We start from the raw sequence: 23,105 nt of genomic DNA on the forward strand, positions 1-23,105 counted from the left end.
AGCGATTTTGGTACCTAGTCAAAGAGGACTTCCTCTCTGCCGTTATGAACTTTTTCAACAAAGGCAAGATGCTGAAGGAGCTTAACAACACTTTCAAAGCCCTGATTCCCAAAGGCATTGATGCATCATCCCCGGGTAATTTCAGACCGATCTCTGTGTGTAATTTTGTTTATAAGATTATCACTAAGATCTTGGCTAATAGGCTCAAATCTGTAATTGGAAAACTTGTAAGCCCAACCCAATCAGCCTCTATAAAAGGGAGAATCATTCAAGAAATCATACTCTTGACTCATGACCTCCTCCATAACTTCCATCTCCCCAAGATCTACCCCATCCATGTGCTTGAAAATCGACCTTGCCAAGGCCTTCGATAATGTAAATCACAAAAGCCTCGTTACTTTCCTAGCCAAACAGGGTTTTGACAATACCTGGTGCAATTGGATCACTGAATGCATCTCCTCTCCCTCCTTTTCAATTCTAGCCAACGGAACTCCACAGGGTCTCTTCAAATCCTCAAATGGCCTTCGGCAGGGTGATCCCCTATCTCCCCTCCTCTTCTGCCTCACTATGGAAATGCTATCCATCTTTCTTGATAATGCCTTAACCAAAAACCAAATTGAAACACACTTCTCTTATGGAAGAACCTCTATTACTCACCTCCTTTTTGCCGATGACTTGATGATTTTTGCTGGGGGGCAACATAAAATCTACTAGAGGGATCAGAAATTGTCTCTCCAGGCTCTCCAAATGTACAGGGTTTCATGCTAATGTTCAAAAAGTGAAGTTTTTTTTCTCAGGTACAAACAGCACTACCAGGAGAGAGATAGTCAGAAAGTTGGGGTACTCGGAGGGTACTTTACCTATCAAATATCTTGGGCTCCCACTCTTCACTTCAAGAATGACAGCTAGAGACTGCTTCCCAATCATCTCAAAAGTTCAAAAGAAGATCAGCAGCTGGGAAAACAAGCTCCTCTCTAAGGCAGGCCGTATAGAATTGGTCAATTGGCCAAAACAATCCTCTACTCGCACCAAATATACTGGTCTGCTGCTTTCAAATTGCCCAAAAGCATTACTGATTTCATCTGGTCGGGCAGTGAAGGAAAAAAAAAAGGTCCATACGGTTGCTTGGCAGAGCATATGCAGGCCCAAGATAAAAGGAGGTTTGGGGCTCAGAGACATGCAAGACATCAGCCAAGCTCTTCAATTAAAACTCATGTGGAATCTCCTTCAGAATAGGGAATCTCTTTAGAAGGACTGGATTTTCTCTAAATATCTAAATCACAAGAACATTTGGACTTCCCCTCTGCTCTCAAAGCCATCTTGGGGAGTCCGGAGCATTTTCAACTTGAGAGATGTTGCAAAACATTTTATCTGCTACTCAGTGGGTAGGGAATCTGATATTGACCTTTGGCATCAACCTTGGCACCCAAATGGGCCGTTCTCTGAACAGCCGATCAATATTGAAAAAAAAAAAAATTTGAGCTGGAAATCATGGCCATTCATTTTGGAGTGAAGCAAGCATAGAAGCTAGGCATTCAGAAACTATGGATTGAGACCGACTCTCTTCTCGCTGTAAATGCTATCATAGGTGATAGGGAATAAACACCACGGACCGTTGGATCCCACCACGTGTCACACATGCGGCGGAAGAATCTAATCATGATTAAAAGAGACCTTAGTACACGGTAAGACCACGTGATTCTGCCACATGTCACCTCCCCGCCTCCAAAAACCTCATCATCACAATTATGGGCAAAATTACACAACAAAGCCGCACGCGCTGTTTAACCAGGGAGGCAACCCAATCCAGCAAAAGAGGGCTTTCTCTCTGAAATGATAACAAGGTCCACGTGGCGCCCCTTAAAGAGGATTTGCATGCGAGATCAAAGTATAAATACACCATTAAGTCCCTGAGAAAGAGGAGGACTCGAGAAAAAGAAAAAAGGGATTGGATCTTATCCTTTCCCCCCTTCCAACCCGGCCAAAGGAAAGGAGCTACTCTAAAAAATGAGGTACCATTAAAGGAAGCTCTGGGCTTGTCACCAAGATTGCCGGACCCTAAGCAAGAGAGGGGAAGAGGTGCTGGACGCCTTATTCCCTCCCCTCCCCCCCTCTTTTTTGTTCCTACATGCTACCTCCAACCTGTCCGCCCTCCTAGTTATCAGAGAAAGAACCTGCATATTAGTTTCGGTAAACCTGATCATACCTCAGCCATTTCTTGTTGTTCATTGTATTTGTTGATCCAGAATCTGACTTGGGTGTCGAAGTGGTCGTCCGGGACTCACTCCTGACCCCCCTGTTTGTGATTGCCGACCCCAGCGGAGGTCCTCTACCCACCGCGCGATCGCAGACCTGGATTCCGGCGTCATTATATTGGCGCCATCCGTGGGACCCATTTGAGTATTAAACGCTTTACGACGATGAGAAACCACGCCCAACAGCAAGAAACAGGAGTAATGACCAGGAGCCAAGCCCAGCATGCACAAACCCGTGCCTCCAATTCCCCTGAGCAGAACTCGCGGGCCTCTGGCCAGCATCGTGATTCTGCCACGTGTCACCTCCCCACCTCCAAAAAACTTCATCATCATGATTATGGGCAAAATTACATAACAAAGCCACGCTCGCCGTTTAACCAAGGAGGCAACCCAATCAAGCATAAGAGGGCTTTCTCTCTGAAATGATAAAAAGGTCCACGTGGCACCCCTTAAAGAGGATTTGCATGCGAGATCAAAGTATAAATACACCATTAAGTCCCTGAGAAAGAGGAGGACTCGAGAAAAAGAAAAAGGGGATTGGATCCTATCCTTTCCCCCCTTCCAACCCGGCCAAAGGAAAGGAGCTACTCTAAAAAATGAGGTACCATTAAAGGAAGCTCTGGGTTTGTCACCAAGATTGTCGGACCCTGGGCAAGAGAGGGGAAAGAGGTGCTGGACGCCTTATTCCCTTCCCCCCCTTTTTTTGTTCCTACCTGCTGCCTCCGACCCGTCCGCCCTCCTAGATATCAGAGAAAGAACCTGCATATTGGTCTCGGTAAACCTGATCATACCTCAGTCATTTCTTATTGTTCATTATATTGTTGGTCCAGAATCTGACTTGGGTGTCGAAGTGGTCGTCCGGGACCCACCCTGGACCTCCCTGACCCTCTTGTTTGTGATTGCAGACCCCAGCGGAGGCCTTCTACCTACCGCGCGATCGCAGACTCGGATTCCGGCGCCATCAACAGGTACAACGATAAAACCCTGGAGAAAAGCGACCATGATAAATGAAATCTTAGACACCTTAAAGTCCTTTTCTTCTTGGCAGCTCACACACATCTGGAGAGAATCAAACGCAACAGCCGACTTCCAGTCCAAGCGACAATGTCCTTGTAAGGGATCGAACATCCCTCTTCCATTAACGCCTCCTCAGCTTCTACAAATTATTCATTTGGATAGAATAGGAACTGAGTATGTAAGATTGTAGTCGGTCTGCTGTTTGTTGGGGGTCGATCTGTCTCCCTTGCTCTCTCATCTTGTAACTTCTTTTTATTTTTAATATATTCCGGTGGGGGTCTGCCTAACCCCAGCTTGCTCAGCACAAAAAAAAGCCTTCAATTGTTAAAATAAAAAGGCCGTGGAGCGTCTGTGTGGTGTAAGATCAACGATGGGGCTTCTCACCGCAGAATGCTTTGCAACCCACTATGGCATAGTGGGTCCCACATTTGATTGATTTGAACCGTACCAAATTGATAAGCTTTGTTTTTGGATCACCTTTGATTGATCTGAACTGTCTACTTGAATGCAATATTCTCCTTTTATTTGCTTTCCTTGAAAATGGTTTTAACTGTTAGATTCAACAAACATAAAATGGAGAAAATTTTCTGCGTGTAAATGACCAGAAAAAGGGCTTTGATATGACAATCACTTGTCAAGGGGAGAGAGTTGTAAATGACGAATCTAGAGTTTTTTGGACAAGAATGCCCTTACTGTACGTTTTTCTCTTTCCCTTTCCCTCTCCCTCTCTCTCTCCCCCTATCAAATCAAATTACAGGTGATGATTACCTTCAACTGTTATATTTTGAGAACCCCAAACCTCTCTCTCTCTCTCTCTCTCTCTCTCTCTCTCTCTCTCTCTCTCTCTCTCTCTCTCTCTCTCTCTCTCTCTCTCCGGCACTCTTCTACCTCTCTCTCCGGCCATCTCTCTGCCCGTCACCGGCACAAAAGAGGGCGCTCCCCACACGGCGGCGCGCCTCTCAGGTTGGTACGCCTCTCACTGTCACTTTCTCCTTCAGTTTTTCAGTTATTGTTCCCATAAAGTCTGGAAAACCCCTAATTTTTTTCAGTTATTGTTTTCCTTCAGTTTTTGGGAACACATTATTGAAAAATGTTAGGTTTAAACCAATAATTTCTCAGACATTATTGGTTTAAACAGCTAAATTTTGGAATATCAATGGTTTAAACCAATAATCTGCATGGTTTAAACCACAAATTTTTTGAATATCAGTTGGGAAATCTCTAATTTCTGAAAAATCAATGGTTTAAACCTACAGTTTGTCACAAATTATTGGTTTAAACCACTAAGTTTTGAACTATTAATGGTTTAAACCAATAGTTTGGGAGAAATATCTAGTTTAAACCCCAAAATCAGTTGAGAAAACCCCTAATTTTTAAAAAATTAATGGTTTATACCAACAATTGATAACAAATTATTGGTTTAAACCCCTAATATTTTGTAAATCAGTTGATAAAGACCTAAACTTTCACAAATCAACGGTTTAAACTTATAAGTTCAAATACATTATTGGTTGAAACCCCTAAATTTTGAGAAATCATTGGTTTAAACCCCTAATATTTCTGAAACCACTTGAGAAAACCCCTAATTTTTAAAAAACCAATGGTTTAAAACCTATATTTTCTAACCCATTATTGGTTTAAACCCATAAAGTTTGAGAAATAAATGGTTTGAAGTAATATTTTTTGAGAATTCATTGGGTTAAACCCATAATATATAACAAATCAGTTAAGAAAACCCTTAATCTTTTAAAGATCAATGGTTTTTACAAATAATTTTTTACACATTATTGGTTTAAACCCTTAAAGTTTGAAAAATCAATGGTTTAAACCAATAATTTGTGAGATATCATTTTTTAAAGCCCTAATATTTTAAAAATCAGTTCAGAAAACCCCTAATTTTTCAAAGATCAATGGTTTAAATTAATAATTTCTCAAACATTATTGGTTTAAACCCCTAACTTTTGAAAAACAATGGTTTAAACCAATATTTGTGAGAAATTATTATTTAAAACCCGTAATATATTGAAAATCAATTTTAATTTTTCAAAAGATCAATGGTTTAAACCAATAATTTCTAAACCCATAAAGTTTTGAAAATCAACGGTTTAAACCAATAATTGTTAAGAAATCATTAGTTCAAACCCCTAGTTTTTAGGAAATCAATTGAGAAAAGCCTTAAACTTTGAAAGGTCAATGGTTTAAACCAATAATTTGTCAGAAATTATATGTTTGTGACACATTATCTGTTTAAATCCCAAAAGTTTGGAAAAAATAATGGTTTAAACTAATAATTTGTGAGAAATCAGTTGTTTAAAACATTAAAGTTTGAGAAATCAGTTGAGAAAGCCCGTAATTGTTAAAAAATCAATGGTTTAAACCACCATTCCATTGGTTCCTTTGTAAGGGCATAAACCACCATTCGATTGCTTCACTCCAAAGCACCATTTCATTGCATTGCACCAATACTAACCTTCCTTCCATGGAAAGGTATGTAGTTCCCTTTTCATTCTCATCTCTTTCCATTTTTAGCACGTTTAAATTGCTTTAAACAACTTCTAATCATTGTTTAATTTTGTCTTTATAGGAGAGAGGAACGAAGGGCTTCTTTTGTCTTACACGTTGACAACATTCTAAAGGATGCGGTATCATTTGAATACGTCGGCGGGAAGAAATTGCCTCTTATTGTGGGTCGAAGAACAAAGTATAGAGATTTTGACAATATAATTCATAGCAAAATTGGGACCACTCGAAGTGAGGTTTCTCTATCTATAAAGTGTCGATATATTTTAGACCCATCTGATATAATCTTATATGATATTCGAGATAACGACAACCTTGATCTAGTAATGATGCTCTTTGATAGTACGGTCATTAACACATTGAGCCTATATGTAACTAAAGAGTTCAGATTCCGAGGAAACAATTCTCCGGACCCTAGGAATGTCGGTCAGCAGTATTTAAGTACGAACACAGAGGTAGTGGGTCCCAGAGTGGAATGTAGAACTGCACTACCAGCGCTGGAAAATCGCTGTGGAGATCCTCCTGGCGAAAGAAGACGTTGTCATGGACATACCAATCATAGGTAAAATAGCTAACTGTTTACAATCCATTCTTGAAATTGCCTTCCCTTTATGCTAAATTACATTTGCGCAGATATGAAGTTGAGTTGAGTGAAGTTAATGAAGATCCTATCTGTTACCAGAACGTTGGTGTCACAACGATTCCTTCCTCATTTGCAGAGGCTTCGAGGCCGAATATTAGTACCGTCCCCCTGCTTCCTGCATCACTGAGTCTAATGGCCGTTGCTCGAAAAGAGAAAAGAACGCTTGGCGGTATTCATACCATACATCGGTAAATTATAGTATTGAACAATTGTTGGGTGCGATTCATATTCCTTCGTTTCATTTCTAAATCAATTACTTTATCTTTAATTTGCTACCGATCTGCAGGTATGAAGTGGACTTGAATCAAGATTTCGAAGATCTCACTTTGAATGAGACCGACGCGACTGAGACCGAGTTTGAGAAAATCCAACCAGGTAGAAATGATTCGGACTTGTGTAGGTATTTTGGAGGTGATATTCATGCTATTGATTTGATTCGACCGAACGATGGCAGCAATAACGACGATGAAGAGGACTTCGGTGATGATGAAGAGGACTTCGGTGACGATGATGAGATGGGTGACGAGGAGGATGAACCTACTAATTATGTAGGCAATGATTTGGAAAATACCAATATAAGGCAGCCGATGGAAGCAGATGAAATGGTTGTAGGGGGTGATGAAGTAAATGTGATCGTGGGACCTGAGGAGTTCACGGTCGGGGCAATATTCCTAAATCTTAAAGTTTTTCAGAAGAAAGTCACTAAGTACGCAATTCAGCATCGGTTTGTGTTTGTCCCACAAGAGACAAATCCTGTAAAGTACGGCTTTCAGATGCAAGGATCGTACCTGCCCATGGCGTATCACAGGGACCACTTATACAGATTATGTTAAGGTAAAAACATTTATCCCCCAGCACACATGGTCAAGCACAATGAAAGGGAACGATCATCCCATGGCCACTATAAAATGGGCTGCTAAATGCTCTCTAGCCTTATTCGAAAGCCCAGAAGATGTTAGGACTCCTATGATAAGATGGTACATCAAGGCCCAGTGGAGTATAACAATGTCGTATCAGAAAGCCCACATGGCGAAGATGATCATACACGAAATTATTTGTGGGAATGCCAAGGCGTCATACCACATCCTGCCTGCGTATGCTGATGAGTTGGTAAGAAGGAATCCTGGCACAGTAGTGGGGTTGTGCTGAACTCGAGAGCTGCGGCCAAGAGGGGATGGTACATTTGGGCGTTTCTTTTGGTCATTTGGCCTAGCATTAGTGAGTTCAACCGAACAGTTTGGCCCCTCGCCCTAATTGATGGGACCCATCTGCGGGGGAAGTATAGGGGGACTCTACTAGTCGCAACTGCGATAGATGGCAACAATGGGTTATTCCCGCTGGCACTTGCAGTAGTCGAGGCCGAGACGTATGATAGCTGGGTATGGTTCCTGCATTTGTTCTGTCAGAATTTTATTTCGGCAGGACGAGATGTTATCACGATTGGGTCTGACCGGATGAAGGGGTTGCCTAGAGACGTAGCGGAAGCTCTGCCCGGGTCGCACCATTTCTATTGCATCCACCACCTCAATGCCAACTTCCATGAAAAATTTAAGAGTGAAGATCTCCGAAAACTTTTTGTGAATGCTGCATATTCCCTAAGGGAGGGTGCTTTTAAGAAGGATGAATTAGAACAATCTTGACGTCACACAATCATGAGAAAAATACTGATGATTCACATGGAAAAGCCCATCATAACACAGAAGAAGCTGCTAATGAGCAACGTTACAAGAAGACATATGTCAATTAAGATGTTCTTCGCTAGATTGATAAAACGACAATAAGGGTATCATTTAGGCTAAAGCTCAGACCATATATATTGACATACACATGTACATAATAAATTTTCCTCACAACCATTGAAAGCTTTTTCTCAAGAATGAAAAGTTTTAATTCCCAATAATGGCTGAAGTAACCAAGAGTTATATGAGACAAAAATTCAAATTGCCTCCTACCTTGCAAGACCCCTGACCCCTTTGTTTGTGATTGCAGACCCTGCGGAGGCTCTCTACCCACCGCGCGATCGCAGACCCGGATTCCGACGCCATCATCTTGGTGCCATCCGTGGGACTCGTTGAGTATTGAACGGCTTATAACGATGAGAAACCACACCCAACAACAAGAAATAGGGGTAATGACCAGGAGCCAGGCCCAGCACGCACAAACCCACGCCTCAAATTCCCGAGAGCCAAACTCGTCGCTCGGTCATCCCCTCCCATCATCTCCCCCTCTCCTTCATCCTCCCATTCGGCCTCTATTCCACCTGAGGAAATGATCTTCTTAAGCTCGGCTATTTCATTTTCATGTCGTACTGACCTCCCTTCAAGTTCTCTAACCCGCTCCACTAACAAATCAAAATCAGCCTTGGTTATAGACACATGCTCTTCCTTCACTTCCCTATCAGTATCTCTTTTTGTCCCTCTCATCCCCTTAAAAGGTATGCTCCTCTGAAAAGCAGAAATGAAAAATTAGTAACATATCACTCCGAGAATGGACTCTATAGTAATTGAAAATGGACTTAAAATTCAGTACCTTTAGTAACATATCACTCAGAGACGTTGTCGTTTCTTCCTCTAAAATTCGAATGTCTTGGAGGCATTCCTCGTCTGCTGGGGCGGTCGTGGAAGGTTCTTTCTTATAAACTTATGAACAATAGAGAAAATTTAGATAACTTGAATATGACGAGCCTATGTAAGAAAAACGGGGGTTGTTCCTTACCACTGTGATCGGAGTAGCAGCCTCTTCGCCCTCATCTGCTGCGGCGGATACGAGACCCTCTGAAATGGGAATGTCGTGGACGCTTTCCTCATTTCTGACATGTTCTGTCTTAGCAACCTACGACCAATTAATAAAATTTAGATAACCTGAATATAACGACCCTATGCAAGAAATAGAGTGATGTTCGTTACCTCTCCCATCAGAGTACCAGCCTCCTCTACCTCATCTGCTGCGACGGATACCAGGCCCTCTTCTCGAGGAGCTACGACGGATAGGAGGCTCTCTTCTCTAGGAGCTGCGACGGATAGGATGCCCTCTTCTCGAGGAAGAGGTAGTAGGCACCTCACAACCTGAAATCGAATAGTTAATCTCGGTTAGAAGAAGTGAGTACTAGGGGAGTACAGAAGCTCTAGGTCTAACCTGGGTCTTCTTTAGCCTCCCATCACGGATCTGTCTAATAAGGGCTGCATGATCACTCTTCTGTGTTTCGATCCCTGTGATCCACTTTAATAGGCGTGGATGTGCATCTGGAGCTGAAGGTGCCCACAAGGTAGTATGCTCGAATAGCCACACTTGGAATGAAGACAGACAGTATTTAGAGAACAAATAACCAAATTTACAAAAGACTAATCATGTATATAATATATGTACTCTTTACCTGTAGCATAATAGTGCATCTGGTGATATATCATGTCTTCCCATTTTTGGAATATGAATCCAATGACTCTACCAGGAAGTCGTAGACGGGGTATGCCCAAGCAATTTTGCCTACGGTCTCTTCTCCTAAGTAGGGGAAGAGGCAGGATTTCGTCCTGTGATCCACAGGGTCAGCCCGGGCAAAAAGCATAGAGCAGCACAAGAGCAGCAACACATGTCTCACTGTCGCCTGGACCGATGCAATCTCATCCGATCTGGACTCTGCCTTGATAACATCTGCAATCTCACCAAATCTCGCCCAAGCACCGGCAAACCTCCAACCTTCGACCTCGTCTTTCGATTACCAGTCTATCTGTATTCTATCCCCTATAAGGCTTAGGCTCAATGCCAATGCTAAATTCCTGGCCTCAAAGGGGACTAATATGCCACCTATTTCAAATGCCCTCGACTTGGGTATCCAAGATCGTACGAGGACGGTCAATATTGCCTTGAGCAATTTAACACCTTCAAGATTAAGCAAGGCCCCAAATGGGCTTCTCTCTAGCATATCGGTATGTGCTTTCCTCAACTTCAGGGACTTGAAGAAGTCGTGAAACTTGGAGGGGCAGCATCTCGACGTAGCATAAGACGCCTGCAAAACAAAGAATTATCTGACATATACAACATTTTCACTATGTGGAAAAGATGAAAAACAAGGCTTAAAAGAATTACCGGAGGCGTTACCATGGTTTGACGAGATGATCACTATGTGGGAAAGATGGAATCCAATCCAATTAATCAGATTTGGACCTGTTCAGACAGAATCAGGAAAAAAATTAACAATGTTCTCTACCAAAATTCTTTAACAACCAGAAATTTACCCTTTTGATCCATTAGGGGTGAAAACCCAAGATTCTTCTTAACTGTGATGCCAACCATATAGAAACTATAGGTTTTTCAAAACATAGAGGTTTAAACCAATAATTTTTGATAAACTATGGGTTTAAACCATATATTTTCCAAAAATTAGGGGTTATAGACACTGATTTCTACCAAAATATTGGTTTAAACCATTGTTTTTCAAAACTTAGGGGCTAATTTCAGAAATAGTAGGGGTTTAAACCAATGATTTCTCACAAATGATTGGTTTAAACCATTGATTTTCAACATTTAGGGATTTAAACCACTAATCTGTGAGAACTTATAGGTTTAAACAATACATTTTAGAACAATTTAGGGTTTAAACCAACTGATTCCGAATTATTAAGGGTTTAAACCAATGCTTTCTCACAAATTATTGGTTTAAACCATTAATTTTTCAAGATTTAGGAATTTAAACCAATAATTTGTGACAAATGGAGTTTAAACCAATGGTTTCTATCAAATTATTGGTTTAAACCAAACTTTAGAGGTTTAAACAAATAATATGTGAGAAATTATTGGTTTAAACCATATATTTATACAAAAATTAAGGATTTAGTTGCTAATTTTTCCAACTATATGGTTCAGTCAACTGATTTGGGAAAATATAGGGAAAATTCTAAACGGGTTTTCTCAAAACCCTAACTTAAAACTGAGAGGGAGAGAGTGACAGTGTGAGAGAGGGGTTTAAACCAATGACTTCTAACAAATTATTGTTTTAAACCAAACTTTAGAGGTTTAAACCAATAATTTGTGAGAAATTATTGGTTTAAATCCTAGATTTATAAAAAAAATTAGGGGTTTAGTTGCCGATTTTCCGAAATATAGGGTTTTCTCAACTGATTTGGGAAAATATAGGATTTTCTAAACTGATTTTCTCAACTTTAAACCAATGATTTGTGACAAATTATTGGTTTAAACCAAACTTTAGGGGTTTAAAACCATAATTTCTGACAAATTAGGGGAAAATTAGGGCTTTAAACCATAGGTTTTCTAAAAAAAATTAGGGGTTTAAACCAAACTTTAGGGCTTTAAACCTTAGATTTCTAAAAAACAAATTAGGGGTTTCGATTAGGGGTTTGATTACTCTCTCTCTCTCTAATTTTCCCAACTGAGAGAGAGAGAGTACCAACCCTAACTTATTTGTTTGAGTCTAAACTGATTTTCTCAAAATCCTTAGATTTTTGTTCCTAAACTGATTTTCTTAAAACCCCTAATTTTTTATTTCTAAACTGATTTTCTCAAAACTCTAACTTAAAATCTCAAAAAACAACTGAGAGGGAGAGAGTACCTGATGGGACATAAATACGGCGCGACTCCCAAATCTCGCCACGTGTCGTCCATGCACCAATGGAGCTTAATCATCATTAAGAAAGGTGTTGATGAGCGGCAAGACCATACGGTTACGACACGTGTCACCTTCTCACCGTCCAAGCCTCATCATCACAAATTATGGAAGGGATTACACAGCGAAACCACGCGCGCCGTCAAACCAGGAGAACAGCCCAATCCTGCGAAGGAAGGTTTTCTCTCCATAATGATGAAAAGGCCTGCACGCCACCCCTTAAAAGGAGGACAAGGGGAGGAGAAAATGAGGATATATCTTATCTCCCTCAAGACAACCTTCAAAAGAGAGAGGCGAGGCAACAATAGAGGAGGCCGGGAGCTTGGTCCCACTCTCCCTGTTCATCCCCTCCGACCCATCCACCCACATACCAAAAGAAGAACCTGCACCTTAGCCTTGGTAAACCTGATCAAACCTCCGCCTTTTCTCGCTGTTCTTTATATTGTTGGTCCAAAATCTGACTTGGGTGTCGAAGTGGTCGTCTGGGACCTACCCCGGACCCCCCTGACCCCTTTGTTTGTGATTGCATACCCCGCGGAGGCTTTCTACCCACCGCGCGATCGCAGACCTGGATTCCGACGCCATCATATTGGTGCCATCCGTGGGACTCGTTGAGCATTGAACGCCTTATAACGATGAGAAACCACGCCCAACAACAAGAAATAGGGGTAATGACCAGGAGCCAGGCCCAACACGCACAAACCCACGCCTCAAATTCCCGAGAGCCAAACTCGCCGCTCTCGGGCCAACATCAGCCGGCCTCCAGCACACCGCAAGTGGTCCCGACCATGGAAATGTTTAACGAACTCCGCCAAGAGCTACTCCAACATTTGCCTCCGCCGAAACCTCCGGCCCCTAGCAACGCATGATCAGACGGAAGCCTGTGACGAAGGTGACGAGGAACCGCCGGGGGAGTGTCATCCCCGGCGAAGGCGAGTACTGGCCCGACGGACGCCCTCCCCTTCAACAAATAGCCCTTTGCCTCCCACAGCTAGGGGGCACCAGCGAAACAACGGAAAGCAAGCTACACTAAGCCGCGCTCCCCCTACCCGGACAACTCGATTCCAGGAACTACCTCCAGCTCGGACAGAAGAGGTAGCAACCTCAGCACAGCCCCCCGGGCTGGACCCGCTAGCCGACCTGCAAAGGCAAATCCGAGAAGTAAAACGGGAAATGAAAAAACCTTACGCCCACGACATCCTCGACGAATGGGAAGGGGAAACGGCATCCCCGTTCACCTCGAAAATCTTAAAAACCCCCGTGGAAGCAGGAGTAGACCTCTCCCGTTTCGGTTTTTACGATGGGAGCACAGACCCTCTTGATTTCCTCCAAACTTTCAAAAGGGTAATGGCGCTCCGGGGCGCGTCAGACGGATTTATGTGCAGAGCCTTTGCCTCCCTGTTAAGAAAGACCACCAAGGACTGGTACATGCGGCTGGAGCCCGACTCCATCGCATCCTTCCACGAATTAGGGAGGAAGTTCAGCGCAAGGTTCACCAACAACCGCCTCCGCCACGATCCGGCGGATGCTCTCTTAGCCCTCCGGCAAGGAAGAAACGAGACCCTAAGAGACTTCATGTTGAAATTCAACGCCGAGCTAGCCCAACTTTCCAACATCGACGTCCAAATAGCGGTCGTGGCACTGAAGCATGCTACCACCGACCCGAATCTCAAACTGCACCTCACCCTCAAGCCACCACGGGACCTGTAGGAACTTGAATCCAAGGCTAACAAGTTCGTACGAGCGGAAGAAGCATGTGCACGAGAGCAGAGCCGACCCGGCCCCGAGGAAAGAAAAAGGGAAGATAGCCGAGGGGTCATGAGGCAACGGGCGGAAGAAAGACAGGCAAGCTGGAACCCCGTCTCCGTCTTCGAAAGGCTGGGAAGCGCCCCCCTGAAGGTTCCCCTCTCCCATGTCCTGCTCGCTATCAGAGATCAGGGTCTCCTGACCCCTCCCATGAGAATGAGCACGGACCCAAAGAAGCGCTCCACCGGGAAGTTCTGTGATTTCTACGAGGACCACGGCCGCAACGAAGCCGACCATTGTTTCCACCTCAAGCTCCAGTTAGAAAAGCTGGCCAAGGAGGGACATCTAAATCAGTACCTCAGGAGCCCCGTCGAAAACTCGGACGAAGTCCATCACCCCGCCGACGGACCAAGAAGCAGGCGCCGGTCTCGTAGCAGGCACCGGTCTCGTAGCCAACGCCGATCCCCTAGCAGGTATCGCTCTCGGAGCAGACACCGATCCCGCAGTAGACACGACACGCACCACCACCAGCGCCTCAAGAAAGGAGAGCCCCCTGAACGGCCGCCGGCCCATGAACAACCGCCTACCATTGTTGGAAAAATCAACATCATTGCGGGTGGACCCGCGGCAGGAGGACCAACAACAGCTGGTCGACGAGCGTACGTGGAGTGGGTGTTCTCCCTGGAAATGCCTTCTAAAAAGGCCCGAACGAATCCTCCCCATGAGGATCAGATCATCACTTTCTCCTCCGAAGACCTCAACGGGCTACAAGTTCCACACGACGACGCACTGGTAGTCAGGCTAATCGTCGCCAACTTCGACATAGGAAAAAGTTTGGTGGATACAGGGAGCTCGGTCAATGTGCTGCACCTCGGAACCTTTGAAGAGATGAAGCTGGGCGAGGGAAGACTAGGACCCGCGGAGTACTCCATCTACGTATTCTCCGGGGCATCGGTGCGGGTCAGTGGCAAAATCGACTTACCCGTAACCTTTGGAACGTGCCCCCTCCAAAAGACCATTTTGACCACCTTTATGGTCGTAGACATACCTTTCACCTACAGCGCCATCATAGGACGCCCTGCTCTGAGAGACTTGGGAGCAATAGTCTCCACCCCCCACCTCAAAATGAAGTTCCCCACTCGAACCAGGATAGGAGAAGTTCGGGGGCAGCAAATGATAGCACGCCAATGCTACGCGGCGAGCTTGAGATGGAGCAATGCCCCGGCCGAAAACTTCACGATCGGGAGTGAAGACCCCCGAGAGCGGGCCCGTACGATTAGAGGGGAGCCCACCGAAGAGCTAGACTCCATCCCTATAGCCAAAGACTAACCAGAGAAGCAAGTCCGGATTAGTTCCTTGCTAACAGGCACCTTGCGAGACCAAATGATCAGTTTCCTCAGAGCCAACAAAGACGTGTTCGCATGGTCCGCTCAGGACATGCCCGGTATACCCCCAGAAATGGTCGTTCACAGGTTGAACGTAAATCCGACCCTCAAACCCGTCCGGCAAAAAAAGAGGAACTTCACAGTAGAACGCCAAACTCACATAAAAGTCGAAGTGGAGAAACTGCTACAAGCCGGATTTATCAGAGAGATCCAGTACCCCGAGTGGCTGTCCAATGTGGTTATGGTCAAAAAGACCAGTGGGGGTTGGCGGGCCTGTATAGACTTTACAGACCTAAACCGAGCCTGCCCAAAAGACCCTTACCCCCTCCCGCGTATAGACCAGCTCATCGATGCCACATCCGGGCACGAGCTCCTCACCTTCCTAGATGCCTTCTCCGGTTACAATCAGGTAAAGATGCATGAACCGGACATCCCGAAAACTGCATTCATCACCGATCAGGGCGTCTACTGCTATACTGTCATGCCCTTCGGGTTGAAAAACGCGAGGGCCACATACCAGCGGCTCGTAAACAAACTATTCCAGAAGCAGATAGGTAGAAATGTGGAGGTATATGTAGATGGCGTGCTGGTAAAAAGCTTAGAAGCCTCCAAACACATCTCCGACCTTCAAGAAACCTTTGACACCCTACGACGAGCCCGGATGAAACTGAATCCCGTAAAATGCGTCTTTGGGGTAACTTCCGGGAAGTTATTAGGATTCATGGTTAGCCAGAGAGGCATCGAGGCCAACCCCGAAAAAATCCAGGCCATCCTGGACATGGAGCCCCCCAGTAACGGCAGTAGAGGTGCAGCGGCTCGCGGAATGGATCACCGCCCTCAGCCGTTTCATGCCCAAGTCGGCGGAGAAGTGTCAGCCCTTCTTTAAGCAGCTAAAAAACATACGAGAATTCGAATGGACCCCGGCCTGTCAAGGAGCTTTCAACGCCTTGAAACAGTACCTCCAAACATCGCCCGTACTAGCCAAACCCGAGCCTAGGGAAGAATTATTTTTGTATCTAGCCATCAACCCTACGGCGGTAAGTGCGGTACTGGTCAAGCAAAGCTACAAGAGGGAACACCCGGTGTACTATGTAAGCAAGACCCTCCACGGTACGGAGGTTCGGTACTTGAACATAGAAAAATTCCGCCCCTACTTCCAAATCCATCCCATAATACTTTTGACTGACCAACCCCTCAGGAAGATTCTCCAAAAACCGGAGACCTCGGGCAGAATGGTAAGCTGGGCCGTCGATTTAGGAGAATTCGACATACAGGTCCGACCAAGGCCGGCCATTAAATCCCAGGTCCTCGCCGACTTTATAGTGGAATTCACAGCCCCTGCCACGAAACCAGCAGTAATGGAGAAGACCAAGGCCCCCACGGGCAAACGGCTCACGAAGACATGGGGCCCGACCAGACGGAACAGAGCGGCGAGACTCACTGGACCCTGCACGTGGATGGCTTAGTAGGTAAAACAGGACGCGGGGCAGAAGTGGTCCTCCATGGCCCCGACAGATTCACAGCAGAGTACGCCCTCCGGCTAGACTTCAAAGCTTCCAACAACGAGGCTGAGTACGAGGCCTTATTGGCAGAGCTAAGTCTAGCCATGGAGCTCGGCGCAGGAAAGTAAAGGTCTATAGCGATTCACAGCTGGTCGTCGAGCAAGTAAACGGGGCATACAAGGCCAAGGGACTCAGGATGAAGAGATACCTCCAAAAGGTAAAAGAGAAGCTGAAAAGAATGGGGGAAGTTGAGATTCTCCAGGTACCGCGAGGCATGAACAATCGAGCGGATGCTCTGTCAAAAATGGCCTCTGAAGAAACCCATGACTTTGGTACCGTGTTCACAGAGATACTCTCCACCCCAGCATCGACGAGGTACAAGTCTTGGAAATTCCACCAGGACCGAACTGGATGGACCCCATCATGCGGTATCTGAAAGACGGAATACTGCCCGAGGATAAGCTGGAAGCCCGATGCCTAACCACAAAGGCCGCCCACTATGTACTCCACGGACCCAGGCTGTACAAACGGTCGTACACATGGCCATACCTCCGGTGCCTGGTACCCTCCGAATCGGAGTACGCACTACGAGAGGTACACGAGGGAATCTACGGAGACCACGAAGGCGGGAGGACCCTATCCCAGAAGATCGTAAGGCATGGCTATTTTTGTCCTACAATCCTCAGAGACGCCCAGGAATTTGTCAAAAAATGCAGCCCGTGCCAAAGGTTCGCTACCACCCCCGGTTGACCGGCCACCCCATACACCTCAGTGGCAGGGCCACTGCCTTTTGCCATGTGGGGCATGGACCTGCTCGGGTCGTTCCCAAAGGCCCCAGGGGGGCACACGATGTTGTACGTCGCCATCGATTACTTCACCAAGTGGGTCGAAGTTAAAGCCATGGCGAGACCAAATTCGAAGGCAATAGAAAAGTTTTTTTATCATGACGTGGTCTGCCGTTTCGGCATTCCGAGAATAATCGTAACAGACAATGGACCCCAGTTCGCACGTGCTGAGTTCGGCAGGTTCTGTGATAATCTGAGCATCGAACACCGTTTCGCCTCCGTAGCGCACCCGCAGGCTAATGGGCAAGTGGAGGTAACTAACAGGATCCTGCTCCAAAGCCTCAAGAAGCGGTTGGGAGAAGCCTGAAAGTGCTGGGTAGAAGCACTCCCCAGCGTCCTCTGGGCCTACCGAACAATGCCCCAAGCCGCAACCGGGGAGTCCCCTTTTAGTTTGACTTTCCGGGCCGAAGCGGTCATTTCGTTGGAAATCGACCTCTCGAGCTTCCACACTGAGAACTACGACGAACATGGAAATTCCGAGCTCCTCCGGAACGCTCTCGATCTCGTGCTAGAAAAAAGAGAGCAAGCCCTCATCCGAACCGCCTCCTACCAACAAAAGGTGGCACGATACTACAACGCCAGCGTAAAAAAATGCACGGTAAAGCCCGGAGACCTAGTACTACGGCGAGCGGAGGTATCTGACCCCCGAAGCTCCGGAAAACTCGCACCAAAATGGGAAGGGCCCTACAGGGTCGTTCGAGCGCTCCGCCACGGAGCCTACCAGCTTGAGCACCTCGACGAGGCCCCAGTCCCTCGAAGTTGGAACATTGATAACCTCTGAAAGTTTTACCAGTAAAAAGGAAGGGCAAGGGCTGTGCTTTCTTTTAAGTTATAACGAATGTTTTGTTTGTTTTCTTTTTGTTATTTCCAGCGCAAAGCTATGTATCCTCCTTAACAAATCAATGAAATAGCATTCCCGCCTGAGCTATGCGCATCTCCACTTTCCAGCCCATGATGCATAAAGGACCGGAAGAAAACAGGGAGTGGAACAAAGGTAGCATCTAGGCTGATCCCCCCAAAAATACCCTAAAACGCTCTCCATGAAAAAAAAAGACCTATCCTTTTTGAAGGGCAGGTAGAACCCATCAACTCCGAGCTGATCACTCGAGAGGAAGATGGCCCTTCCATTAACAAGACGCCTAAGGTGACGCCCTACAGAGGCGCACTAGAGGTATTCTCACCGACCAAATTAGAATTTAACAACAACCCACCACAAAGAAACCTACCAAAGAGCTCAACTAGCCCACGAAGCGTTATATATAAAAAAAATGCGAAAGGCAGGTAAGCCTTCCCTTCAGGGCCCTTACAAAAAGAGGGGGGGGAGAAGAAAACAAAAGAGAGTTCAAATAGCTATTACAGACCGAGCACATTAATAGAACCATAAAAAGAAGCAAAGTCTGGGGAAAATCCCAAGGCGTCCGAGCCTCACCGACCCCCAGTAGAGGTCTCAATAACAGTAGAGGCATCCGGGGCAGCCACCAGATCCTCGACCGGTCTCGTGGTATCCACTGGTCTCGGCAAAAGGTCCTCCTCGGCTTCCTCGGCTTCGTGCACCAACTTCTCCAAAGGGAAAGAAGGATCAACATCGCGAACGCGCCGCCGGCATTCGACGAAAGCATCTATCTCGATGTCAACGCTGAACGAGGCCGCGGCCTTGAAAAACTCCTCAGAACCTCGCCATTCCTCCCGCGCTTTCACCAGCTCCTCAGCATACGTTTGTCGGGACACCACCAAGTTATTTTCCGCACGGTTCCTCCCGTCCTTAGACATCTGGAGTTCCCCCCGGAGTTCAGAAACAGTGTCGTCAAGCGCTGCCTTTTCGGCTTGGGCCTTCTCGAGATCCTCGCTCAGCTTGCGGACGCGTTCCTCAAAAGCACCGATCTCGGACTCGTCCTCAACCATGTACTGCAGCATCTTCCTAGCATAACTTTGAACCTGCAAGAGCCCCCACCACAAGCGAACCATTAGAGGATCGCCTCATGCAGTCTCAAAGACAACAAGAAAAGGGAAGAAACAAACGGAAAAGCCAGCTACACGGTACTTACGCAAGACATAGAATGAAGGTACCGGGCCCCCAGGTGCGGGGGAAGTTTTCCAACTCAGCCTCATAGCCAGGAAGGGCGGTCATCAACCCAAGCTCCATCCCAACCCGAGGATTCCCGAGGACGCCATCCTCAACACCGATCTTCCAGTCCGGCTTAAACAGTTCTCCTTGCGCCTGGTAGCACTGCGGGGAAAACTCCATTTTCTCCAGGAGCAGCTTGGTCATAACCGACCCTTCCAGCCGGCTCGACATGTCCTCCACAAAGGCGGCAGGAGAACAAGCCGCACGACCGGCTTTCCCCTGTTTGGCGTGAGAAGGGGCAACCCTCTTGGCGGAAGGCTCCAACTCCCGAGGAGGAGACCTAGCCGTATCCTTCACTCCGACCGATCGACTGGAAGAACTAGATGGCGCGGGCGTGGGAAGCCTAGTTTGCGACCGATCCTTCCTAGCCACGGCCATAAAGCCAGAGGGAATCCTCTGACGGCCAGTCGGACCCTTCGCCGCCTCCGCCATAACCCCCTTTCCCTTAGCAACATCACCAGAAGAAGACATACATGCTGCCAAAAACAGAAGAGCAACGACAACTCAGAACGAAGAAAACGACAGCAAAAAAAAGGACAAACCTAGGGAAAAAGGCTCACCACGATGACTGGCGGAACTCTCCCCCACCTCCTCGCCCGTGCAGCGGGCCCTCCTCTCCGCAGCACCCAGCAGACCGAACCTCCTCAAACCCCTCTCCCATCTAAACTCAGAAACATCAATAGCCTCCCCGGAGGCGAGCTTCTCCAGGTCAAGCTTGCTACAATCAGACTCGTCGGGGAGGGATTTCCTTCGCCACTCAATGGAGCGCCTCCAAGAACGAGGGAAGCCCCAACCAGCATCCGACGGAGGAATAATAAACACATACTCCTCTTTCCACTTCTTAATGGAAGAGGGCAAGTTCGCCACGATCTTCACCTGAGGACGCTGGGTCAGGTACAACCAGCTGTCCTTGCCCTTCACCAATGGGCTAAGGGCAACGTAACTCCTGAGCAGAGGGAGGGTAGGCTGAATCTTGTGAAGACCCTCCTTGGCCACGAAAGCCAAGAGAGTACGCCAACTATTGGGCGCCAGTTGGGAGGGGTCCACCCGATAAAACTTGAGGGCCTCAACTATGATACCCAAAAGCGGAAACCTAATCCCCGCCCTAAAACCCTCCACGTAAAAAGCTACATCTTCCTCCGTAACGCCCTCACACACCCCATCCCTAAAAGTGGGAACCCTAATCCCGTAATCCTCGGGAATGTGAAACTCCCTTCTAGTCCTCTCCGCCGCCCCTTTTTTCAAAGAACTCTTACAGGACGCCACCCGATCGGGGCGGATGACAGCACCGGACCGAATGTCCCTAATCTCCGCCTCGCAAGTAGAAGAAACTCAAGTGGGGGATTCAAAGGGAGCAGCCCCCAACGACGATCCAGAAGCTCCTGAGCTATCTTCCAACTCCCTGGGCAGTTGTTCATCTCGAGAGCCGCCGCCCCCGCCTTTTACCAACCGCCTCCTTTTTCTTGGCGGAGCCCTCTCCACTACTTCTACTGACTCGATAGACGGACTCTGAGAATTGGTTGCGACAGGCATCGTAAAATAATCAAATGTCAGACTAAACGAAAAGCACAGAACTCTCAGAGGCAGATAGCGAAGAAGGGCAAAAACAGAGAGAAGTTGATGAAGAGCAGCCACCAAAAGAAATCGCCGCAGAAGAAAGCCCACTTCACCCAAGGAAGACGAAGAAATAAGGCAAAAATAAATCCCTAAAAAGGCCTTAAAAGGAGCTAGGGTTTCGACACGCGTCAATTAACCTCCCTCCCTGTCTAGTCGGATGGGACGCGCACACGTGGTGCCCATTGGGGAATTCGAGGAAACCGCCAGAAATCGAAGCGCCATTTCCCCCCGACTGAAAAGGCGTTGCGACCCCTACCACTAAAAAACTTCCCCCAGCAAGTCATCCCTACAACGTCCCCACCTAATGAAAGGAAGGGCTCGGATTTCGAACTGCCAGCGCGTGCCCAGTTTCAAATCCTCGCCACCTAGTGAAAGGAAGGGCTCGGATTTCGAATCACCCGCGCGTGCCCAGTTTCAAATCCTCGCCACCTAATCAAAGGAAGGGCTCGGATTTCAAATCGCCCGCGCATGCCCAGTTTCAAATCCTCGCCACCTAATGAAAGAAAGGGCCTGGATTTCAAATCACCCAAGCGTGCCCAGTTTCAACTCCTCCCCACCTAATGAAAGGAAGGATTCGGAGATTGGAAACCTAGCAAAGAGATCCGACCTCAAAGCCACTAGAGGGAAAATACACGGTTGTACCCAAAGCCACGGCACAAGAGCTCGACATACGAATCCACTGGACGGAAGAAACTAAACGCGCTAGGTAAAGGCTCGGAACCCCGCGCAGGGTCGGGCAAAGCCGTCGCAATTCCTCGAAATAAGGAAAACATATACCAAACACACTGGAAAGGGCCCGGTCTTATAAAAGCCCGGCCTCGCTACCACCACTCCCCCTCAAATAAAACTAACCACACACAGATGGGAAAAGCAGCATAAGAAACAAGGCACAAACTCATAAAGAAACCATCCATTCACATCCTTTTGGCCCGCAGGCCTACAAAAAAGAAGGGAGGGGATAAGAAACCAAACGTAGGGCACCAGGCCCCAAAACCCTCGACAAAAAGGGGGGAGAAAAGAAAAAGAAACAGAAAAACGAAGGAAGCTAGAAACTAATCGCTCGAACGACCAGAAGAAGACTCCTCTCCCGAAGGGTTCCCCTCCTCCTCCCAGGAGCTCTCCAGCAAGGGGTCCACCTCATATTCAAGCAGCTGCTCGTTGAGGGCGTGAACCTTTCTCTGCAACGCCTCGTTTTCCCGCTTCAAGTCCTCAATCTCCTTACCATTTTTGAGACCCGGTCGCGTAGTTCCATCCCCTGCTGATAGCGCCTGGAGAAAAAGGACCACTCCTTGGCAACGTAGGAGCGAGACGACTTGTCCTTGCTAGGCAAGGAGGAAAGGCGAAGGGGGGAAAGCCCGGGGGAGGCCCCGAGTCCCTCCTAGCCCTTTTTCGACAGGCCGAAGGTCCTCCTCCAAGTGAGAGTACAGGTCGGGGTCACTTGAAGATTCCTGGGAAAGAGGGGCTTTGCCCCTAACCCGCGAAGGGGAACCAGACATGTTACCGAAAAAAGGGAAAAGATGCAGAGAAACGATCTATCTCAGAAAAAAAACGATAATAAAAATGCCGGGATGGTCTTCCTTTTATAAACCCGAGGGAGAAGCCCTTGGGTCTCGAAACGAGATAACCCACCCGACACGTGTCTCCTCCCTATCGGGTGACCGGCCGGAAGGCATATAATGACGCTACCATTCCCCGGGAGATAACCGCCGGACGAAATGGCACGTCTTCTCGTACTCCGGAGCTCCCATAAATGCCCTCACCATGGCATCGTTTGACCAGACATTACTCCCTTGGCCCATTCAATGGACCAAATGAGTAAGGGGGTATTATGAT

General features: G+C 46.9%; 1 protein-coding gene across 1 annotated transcript; it reads left to right on the forward strand.

The window, feature by feature from the left end:
* The first annotated feature begins 14,014 nt into the window (after positions 1–14,014).
* Positions 14,015–15,127, forward strand: LOC143885852 (uncharacterized). The gene has a single exon (XM_077389903.1). The coding sequence runs from the start codon at positions 14,015–14,017 to the stop codon at positions 15,125–15,127; it is 1,113 nt and encodes a 370-aa protein (XP_077246018.1).
* The last annotated feature ends 7,978 nt before the right edge of the window (positions 15,128–23,105 follow it).

This window comes from Tasmannia lanceolata, unplaced genomic scaffold (genome assembly GCF_043159265.1).
Source record: "Tasmannia lanceolata isolate RefF3 unplaced genomic scaffold, GAP_Taslan_0.1 ptg000011l, whole genome shotgun sequence".
NCBI classification, from domain to species: Eukaryota; Viridiplantae; Streptophyta; class Magnoliopsida; order Canellales; family Winteraceae; genus Tasmannia; species Tasmannia lanceolata.

Excerpts from the sequence above, each read along its gene's own strand:
- LOC143885852 (XM_077389903.1), top strand. The coding sequence starts at position 14,015 with ATGAGCACGGACCCAAAGAAGCGCTCCACCGGGAAGTTCTGTGATTTC.